This window comes from Lissotriton vulgaris, chromosome 2_1, assembly GCF_964263255.1.
Source record: "Lissotriton vulgaris chromosome 2_1, aLisVul1.2, whole genome shotgun sequence".
In the NCBI taxonomy this organism is placed as follows: Eukaryota; Metazoa; Chordata; class Amphibia; order Caudata; family Salamandridae; genus Lissotriton; species Lissotriton vulgaris.
In genome coordinates, this window is record NC_141687.1 from 2071375468 (window position 1) to 2071385223 (window position 9756).

The 9756-nt window shown below is 43.5% G+C and overlaps 1 protein-coding gene across 1 annotated transcript in view; it reads left to right on the top strand.

Annotated features, from left to right (window-relative positions):
- The window catches only part of LEO1 (LEO1 component of Paf1/RNA polymerase II complex), a 233683-nt gene extending 225909 nt beyond the window's left edge, over positions 1-7774 (top strand). The window contains exon 12 of the mRNA XM_086958300.1: positions 7292-7774. Coding sequence (XP_086814426.1) covers positions 7292-7642 — 351 coding nt within the window. The 3' untranslated portion in view covers positions 7643-7774. The remainder of the gene's footprint in view (positions 1-7291) is intronic.
- The last annotated feature ends 1982 nt before the right edge of the window (positions 7775-9756 follow it).

Consider the following 9756-nt stretch of genomic DNA (forward strand, 5'->3'; position numbering starts at 1 on the left):
CAACAGATGAAAGATTCAAATTTCCTAAGGCTGGACTATACTTACCAATAGTCTAAGGATATATAATATATCCACAATCCAGGAATAACAAAGCAGTCGGCAATGGAGAAGGTCGAATCGTTTATTGAATCAAAATACAAGCCCTGACAGGGGAGCCTCTGTCTACACGACCCATGGAGGTGTGCAGAGGAGACTAACGAAATACACATAACACAAAGTATATATACGTTCTACAAATTCTGGTTAAGACCCAGAAAGGAAATACACAAGTTGTCCGTTAGTCTACCGGAACACCCATTTAAGGTTCTTACACATTTGTCAATAGCTAAGCTAAAAGCTATTCCAAGGGTAGGTCAGTGAGGTGCCCTTCTTGTCTATCTTGGACCCGTGGAGTACAGAAACGGACCCTGCTAAAATATATGCGTCCTACGAGAAGAGCAAGTATGACCTTGGGTTTCCCTGAACCATGTTCTAATCAAAAAGAGGCAGACTTAAGCGATTTAACCAGTTTTCGTATTTCTGTGTTATACCATGAAGTATCAAAACTCTTATAGATAGACGAAGGGAGATGATACCAAGTAGTCCTAACTACATTAATAGGACAGAACGAACCTCTATAACCTATCATTAGGCTATCACACAATAGTGTCTTATTCACGATCATGGATACCTATATAGGTTATATGGTACATAGTGGGACAATCATGATTATATAATTTTACATTCCAACACAGACAGGTGGGTACGACAGATTATCCAGTATGGCTACTGCCTAGAACTTACAGCAACACCTCCACACATACCACGAGACAGCGTCCAATGTCTACAGAACACCTTACTCTGCTCAAACAAAAAGTTCTGTCACTTCTAAAAAAAAAAGGACGCAATACAAACAGTTCCTTTACAAGAACAAGGAACAGGGGTTTACTTGCTGTACTTTCTAATTCCCAAGGACGGGACACTAAGACCAATTCTCGACCTCAGTGCTCCACTGCTGCAACAAGGCGATTTCCTTACAACACTAGACCTAAAGGACGCCTACTTCCACATTCCTATACATCCTGCCCACAGGAAGTATCTAAGGTTTGTGCTAGAAGGACAACATTGTCAGTTCAAAGTCCTTCCATTCGGAGTGACAACGGCACAACGAGTATTCACAAAGTGCCTAGCAGTAGTAGCAGCACATCTCAGGAGACTACAAATACATGTTTTCCCTTATCTAGACGATTGGCTCATAAAAGGCAAGTCATTCAGTCAGTGTTCAACACACACATCGGACAATTCAAACATTGCACGACTTAGGGTTCACCATCAACTGCACCAAGTCGCACCTGCAACCCTCTCACATACATCAGTGTCTAGGGGCTACAATAAACACGTCTACAGCTCTAGCATATCCCAGTCCAGCAAGGATACAGAGCATTCAAGCTTTAGTCACAGTTTTTCAACAGCAACAATCTCTGCAAGCCAGAGTGTTCATGAGACTAATAGGCATGATTGCATCCTGCATCTTCATAGTACCATATGCAAGACTGCAAATGCATCCATTACAAGAATGTCTAGCACAACAGTGGATCCAGACTCAAGGTCAACTAACAGACCTGGTGTTGGTAGACAGCCGCACACATTGCTCTCTGCAATGGTGGTACACCAAAAACTTGACAAAAGGGCTGCCTTTCCTCGAACCTGTTCCACAGCTAGTGCTGACAGCAGACGCATCCCTCACAGGATGGGGAGCCCATCTCCTACATCATACAACTCAAGGACAATGGAACAGTCAACAAAAATTGTTCCATATCAACGATTTAGAGCTGCTAGCAATATTCTTAGCACTCAAAACATTCCAAGTACAAGTACAGAACAAAGCTGTCTTGATCCGGATGGACAACATGACAGCCATGTATTATATACAAAAACAGGGGGGGGGGGGCACACTCTCTACAACTGTCCCAGCTTGCACAAAACATTTAGAGATGGGCCATTCCACAAAATATATATCTGTTGGCAGAGCACCTGCCAGGTGTTCCCAATCAGATAGCAGATCTGTTGAGTCGGCAGACACAGCAAATTCACAAATGGGAACTACATTCGCAGGTTCTTCAACCATTCTTTCACAAGTGGGGTCGTCCAGACAAAGATCTGTTCGCCACACACGAAAACGCAAAATGCCCAAGCTTCGCCGCCAGGTTTCCACATCCGCTGTCCAAGGGCAATGCGATATGGATGAACTGGTCAGGCAGATTTGCGTACGCTTTTCCGCCACTACCACTAACACCATTAGTAGTACGCACGCTCAGACAACAGTCTCTCAAACTAATCCTAGTAGCTCCCACATGGGCACGCCAACCGCGGTTCACCACACTGCTAGAACTATCTATAGTTCCACACCAAAAGCTACAACTGACTCCATCCCTGCTCACGCAGAACCATGGAGATATCCGACACCCAGACCCAAATCAACTGAATCTGGCGATCTGGCTCCTGAGGTCTTAGAGTTTGGTTATCTTAACCTACCACCAGACTGTATGAACATTATTAAGAAGGCCAGGAGACCTACTACCAGAGCTTGTTTGTTATGCTGCTAAATGGAAGAGATTTGCCATTTATTGCAACAATAACCAAATTGATCCCTGGATGCTTCCATCCAGAATATCATTTGTTACCTTTTACATTTACAAAGGTGTAACTTGGCATATTCATCCATACGCCTGCACCTTGCAGCAGTTGCAGCATATTTACAAAACAGACAGCATCTGTCTCTTTTCAGAGTACCTGCAATTAAAGCATTTATGGAAGGATTGAAAAGAATCATCCCACCTAGGTTGCCACCTTCTCCAGTATGGAACCTAAACGTTGTTCTTACAAGGCTCATGGGCCCCCCCTTTTGAGCCTTTACATAAATGTGAACTGCAATCCCTCACGTGGAAAACAGCTTTCCTTATTGCTATCCCCTCTCTTAAAAGAGTAAGTGAGATACAAACATTTACTATACAAGAACCATTTTTACAACTACATCGTAACAAAGTGGTTTTAAGAACTAATCCAAAATTCCTTCCAAAAGTAATAACTCCTTTTCATTTAAACCAATCTGTAGAATTACCTGTGTTTTTCCAAAATCCAGACTCTGGCAGAAAGAGCTCTACACACATTAGATGTTAAGCAAGCTCTTCTCTACTATATAGATAGGACTAAGTCTTTTCGAAAAATAAAACAAGTGTTTGTGTCTTTCTCTCCACCTTTATAAAGGCAACCCCATCTCTAAAGGTGGCATTGCAAGGTGGATTGTAAAATGTATACAAATATGCTATCAAAAAGTAAAACGTACATTAACAGTTCCTCCTAGAGTGCACTCAACACGCAAACTAGGAGCCTCAATGGCTTTCTTAGGAAACATCCCCCTAGAGGAAATATGTAAGGCAGCAACATGGTCTACAACACACACCTTCACTAAACACTACTGTGTTGATGTGCAAGCCAAGCAGCAAGGTGCAGTAGGCCAAGCTGTCCTTAAAACTCTTTTTCAAACTACTGCAACAGATGCAGGTGACCACCGCTAGGGGAGACACTGCTGCACAATAGATGCTAAGTGTACAATCTGCAGCTCATATGCCTCGAACGGAAAATGCATCTGTTCTTGCCATGTTGAGCTGCAGAGTTTTACATGCCCTCCCGCCTCCCCGGGACCTGTATCTGTTCCAGTTTTATCTTACTTAGATGCACACACATGGACGTCTTTTTTCTTTACTTTTACTAACTCCATCATTTCCCATCATTGCGAAAAACAATCTAAGGATGGAGCCGATGCCCATGCGCACTATCGTCCAAGGGAGGAGTTACCTATCTCGTGACTACAAAGACTTCTTCCAAGACGACAACAACATGCAATCATCCGAGCCCAAAACTAGGTGGCGATCTAATGCCAAGTGTACAACTTTGCAGCTCTACATGCCAAGAACAGATGCATACTGGTAAATATATATATCCCCTACTGGCGGTCGCCAGTAGGTAGTTATAGTTAGGTCCTAGTTTCCATAGGAAATCCGCAACATTCTATTTGGAATAACTTTGGCGCCGGTTGACAGATCTTTGCGAAATTCTCATAGAAAATGGGGTGCTCCGCTCATTCTCTGAAAGTTTCGGGGTGATTCGTGAAGCGGGGGGTGACGAAAAAGGGGGTCCCAAAACGTGTTTGCGCCATGCAATTTTCCATAGGGACGTTTAAGTGAGGCTACAGCCCGAACTGCTAAACGGAATTACACCAAATTTGGCAAAAAGGTAGAGTTTGGTTCGCAGTTTACGCTTTTTGTTAAATGGTGTAAATCCGTGCAGTAGTTCCTGAGAAAATCATAGATATATCTCTAGACGAAGTACAGTATGCGTATCCTCACGAGCTTGTAAAATAAATAAAAAAAAACCTGTGGGGGGGGGGGGCGCCACCTCCCCGGGGCACTACATATTTAAATTGGAGGGTCCGTGACGGACCCCCCAGCCCCGGGGACCACCACCCCCGGGGCTTTTAAATGTTGGGAGGGGGCCGCGTGGCCCCCCCTCCTGGAGCCTTGTGGTGGCCCTGGGGACCGCCACCCCCCAGGGCCGCTCCTGCAGTGTCCCGGGGTACCCACCCCCGGGACACTGTAGTTTGCTATGGTAGGGCGGTATGGTAGGAAACCTGCTCTCTCTTTCAAAAACCAAAGCTGATTGCTTTTCTGCATGGGGAGCAGCATGTTAGCTGCTCCCTATGCTCAAAAATGTTAGACCAGTCATGATATGCAATTGACTCAGGTACCCCAAATGTATGATGTTGTTAAAACAGGTTTTACAATATATGGACCATTAAGAAAATCTTTTGCAGCTTTACGTTTCTTAACATGATATAGACTTTGATGCCGATTGTGAGATCATAATTAGATTATGTAAATGTCTCATATTCATGTCTCCTCTTCCATTTGATATGAATTCTGCAGCATGTCAGGATAATATTCTACAGGTCAATCCGGTGATGTTGAAATACATTTCATTTTGAATGGCTGACTGCGTTGGTCCTCATGCCACTCCAGGGGATTTATGGCCTCATTTAGGTTGGACCGCTGACCTGGAATTGATGACAGGTGGCCTATTGATATTCTGGTTTCTCACTTCTTTTTTCTTGTGGTTTATCATTTGTTAAGCACAGAGTACAGTAACAGCTGGATGATGGGGACCGGAGGGATTAGGGGGGCCAAGCGATGGGGGAATATCTGTTGCCGTGATGCCCGCTTGACTTTGCCTCATCAGACTTTGGGTCCCTTCCCAATTTCGGGTTCCCTCTTGACTCCTTTGCCTTACATATCAGTCTTTAATAGAAAATTGAAAGGTAATCTTCTATACTATAGCTGGTAGCCAGTCCAGATTTCAGCTACTTCACCACAGCCCAATGATGGATCCAAAACAGCATCCTCCGTTTGGTCTTTAACCTTCTGCTCTCTAAGTGAAACGGGGAATGCAGAGGAGTGCTGGCAGATCTGTTGATTTTTGGCGGTAGTACAGGTTTCACCCTTTTCTAAATCGATTTGTCCATACCTGCTAATGAGGAAAATACACTGTAGTGCCTGATAATACCCAATTCAAGCAATCTCTGTGAAATTCACTCAAGGACCCCACTGACTGTTTGCTAAACATGAAGTGTTGTGATTCCTTATTTTCTGAGGTGAGGTGGACATACCTAGGTAGATCTCCTAAGTCCTAAGAGGATTTAGTCATAGCGTGCACTTTACGAAGGTGTATGCATTAAAAATACCCCAAACATTTGACATCAGACATCCCTACTTCATTTATCAATATAATAAAGTCTCTACCTCATATATGCAATAGTGTTATCAGCCCCTTATTTATTGTATTGTGTGTGTGGTTAAAAGAATGCTCTAGTTATTTATATGCCAAGCTTCAAGAAAATGGGTTATAAGTTGGGAAGTATGTGAGCCCTGCCCAAGTAATAAGTCACAAAATACTGTCAGGTCAAACACAATTTCAGTAGTAAAAACATGTGCTCAGCTACTTGTAGCCATAGCACAGACCAGACAAGCTTAACTTCCGAAAATGTGCAAAGTTTTTAGCGACACTAAAACAGTTAAAAAGTCAAAACACTACATAATAAATATTCCACAACCAGTTTCCACAAATTAAGAAAAATACAATAAGAAAAATTACACCAAAATGAGTACAACTCAATCCGGGGGGGTATCAGAAATCAGAAGTTTTAAAGCAAAAAGTGGCAAGCAAAAGGAGAGCATCAACCACTGTTTACGGTCGTCTGCGATGTGGGTACAATTTCAGGCTGACCATTCTGGAGCAGAGATCAGATATACCAAGCGTGTTGGTTTGGTCAAATTACTTAGTCTGTTTTTTTGAAGGGGAGATTGTTGTCCGGCAGTGCAAGGTTGAAAGCTATATCTGACAAAGTTCCTTCAAATCTGAATAGCTGCTGGGCTAGGTCCTGCAAAAGCTGTGGTGGGAAGAACTTCCAGTGAAAAAATTAAACTTTTGCTACAGCCTATGCCCTCTTGTTGGAGGATTCTTTTTTGCCCCTTTGTCTGGTCAAGATTTCTACCTTTGGTCTCATTTTTGGAGCTCCCAGTCCAGCAGGCCAAACCTTAAGCTGTACCTGACATAGTCCTTCCGAAGTCAGACTCCTTTGAAAGGAGGTACTTCTGAAGCTCCTGAGGTTTTGAAAGTCTCAACTTTTCAGATTTTATTTGGCAGTTCCTTGTAGCTACTTCTAATGCTTGAGGACCACAGCAACAACACTTAGAGGCCAGGCCCCACTCTAGCAGATGCCAACAACCTCCAGGCCAGTTCTAGTTCTAACGGATCCACTGGTCACTGCACAAAAAAGGCCTCTATAAAACAACTGCCTCTTGGAGTCATCTTCTTAGTCCTGGGCAGGCTAATTTTAATTAGCCAGTGCTGGCAGGGAAAGTATACTTAGCTTAGTTAGTTTTCCTATATGTTTATCGCAAATCTATCTTCACCACTAAACTACAATTTTAATAAATATTAAAAATAGTGGTTGAACCGGCTTTGTAGCTTACTCAAACCCAAAATAAGGGATTGGCACATTAATTGTACTTTAACCTTTTATTTTATATAACTAGGTACAGCTCAAACAGTTTTGCTTCATCTGGGAATTTTGCACATCAGTGATGCAGAAATGTGTTAGAAATGACTCATCCTGCCCTGGAAGAGTTCCCTTTGCATAATAAGTAATTTAAGTTTTATTGGTATATATTTTCTGCAATCTTATTTTTTGTTGCAGGAAGGAGAACCCTCTTCTGGAAAGAGAAAAGCTGAGGATGAGGACAAGGCAAATAAAAAGCAGAAGAAATATGTGATTAGTGATGAGGAGGACGATGACGCAGATGACGCTGATGATGCAGATGACGCTGATGACGCTGATGACGCTGATGACGCTGATGAAGCAGATGAAGCAGATGAAGCAGATGAAGCAGATGAAGTAGATAAAGTAGAGAACGGTGAGGTGGCAGAGGAGCGGGATGAAGCAGAGGAACGGGATGAAGCAGAGGATCACGCAGAGGAAGAGCCAGATGAGGCAGATGAGACAACCAAAGAAGAAACCAAGGACTCTGACGATGATGATGATTTGTAAATTATATATATTTTTAGATCTGTACAGTTGGATGTAAGTAAATTCAGTGAAAAATGTTGACAAGAGATAACTTTAATTGACAATTTAAAGTTTTGTCTGTCAACAATAAACTTGACAAGTTTTGTTTTTCAATTGTTTTTCATTTGTCTAGTGACTTTGCTTGATTTCATGTGCAAGAGTTAACTATTCCTGCTACACCTTTCAAGAAAAAATTGCTAATGGTGGTGACAAATGTTTTTCTGCTTTGGCAAGAAGCTGGTGGCTCACTCACTGTACTAGATCTCTAGAGTTGAGTGGACTCTGAGCTACTTCTTGTGGAATCAGAAAATATCACAGCAATGTAAGCGTTTTATACTGTGATGTCTGTCCATACATCAGTTTTCTTCTGATGAATGCTTGAAACTGCAGATTCCCCACCTTAACAATATCCCCTGGTGCCAGACTAAAAACTGAGAATTTTGTCAGCAATGCATCCGCTCACTGATAAGTAGTGCCATGTAGCTTCTTGGTGAATTGAACCACCCTGGAAGGGACCGAGCAAATCCTCATATAAGCGCTGATATCTGTATTTTGTTATGTGCTTTTTGGAATGGATCTGGAGCTCCGCTCCCAATCTGTTTGTCTCCAACAGCTTCCAAATGTCTAGGATGCTGTGCTTGGGGACGATGTCCCCCAAAAAACGTTTGGATTCATGCCATGCTCAGACATCAGGAAGCAGATGCCTATCAAGGACCCTCATACAGTTTGATTTTGGTGCTTGGGCTGTGGCCACGGCCCATTTATGTGACTTTATGCATCCAAAGGCAATTTGAGATCCTGAGGTGTAGCTCTCTGCCACAAAATATAATAAGTAAGGGTCGAAACACTGCTCCAAGTTGTGAGCCCAGTCAGAGTTGAGGTTTTGAGTCTGTTCTTGTGAAATGTCCACTCCCTGTGAAGTTTTACTTCAGCCGGCAGGTCCACCCCTGATGGTGTCCGCCCCCTTGAGACCCGCTTCTAGGCCCGCACCAACCCCTACTGTGGTCCTGGGCTCTGTAACAAAACCATGTGGCGGTGGCACAAGATCTTATCCCAGCTCCCTTCTGTTACCCTGAAAAATTTACCTGCCCACTCCAAGACTATGTTTTGCTACAAGATCAAAATGGCGCAAGCAGTTGTTTTGTAACCTGACACTAATCAAGACCTCTGCGACAACCCCAGTATTGCCAGCGACTTGAAGCTCTACCTGGATCTGATTCTGATCCAAGGCTTAATGCATCTAATGTCCCTTAGAACACTGATCAAGATGGGAAGGGAAACCGCTTACTTACCTCTCATTACACTGTTGATCCTTTGCATTGTGCAAGTCACATGCCCTGAAACAGGGCGAAACGTGCCACACTGACCACCAAAGGAAGGAAGTGCTTCCTTTGCAGTGGTGGTTCGGAGGGCAGCCCTGAGATTCTATTCTTGCGGTTTCCCACTGTGGAGACGAAGACAAATGTGTTAATTGAGATTCTTCAACCAGGGCTGGCTTCATCTGAGCCGTTACTGTCTTTCAATGAAGCTCTTACTGATTCCCTTTAGGCAACTTGGTCCAAACCATGCTAATGTAATCCAGTCAGTTGACCAGCTGACCTGATGCTAGGTGACACAGACTTGCTCCCTGTGACCTGCAGTAACTAACCAAGCATCCTGTACCAGAAAACCTGAAAGCTATGGTATTGACAAGTAAAGTCAATCCAAATTAATTTCGTACCATTCCTCCGGACAGAGAGGATCTCCTTGGATCCTCTCCAAAAAGAGTTGATGTCTTTGGAAACAGATTGTTCTCGGACTCGATTTCCCAACAGCCCGCGAGGGGAGCTTGGAAACACTGGAGCTGGATTCTCGGCAGAAAAAGGACATATTCTCGATCAGTGCGTCAGCTGGAGGGTGGCTTCCTTCGGCACTTGCTGTAGCGAACTGCGTCGGGCAAGTAGATAGTCGAGCTGCTTCGAACCACCGTGTCTTGCTAGAGCCAGTGAAGGCACATTTATACCTTGAAGGTGCCTAGGTTGATATAAAGTCGGGCATGATAACGTCAGTAAAGAACCCCAAGGGAATAGTAGTTCTTTGTAAAGTCCATGAGTTCT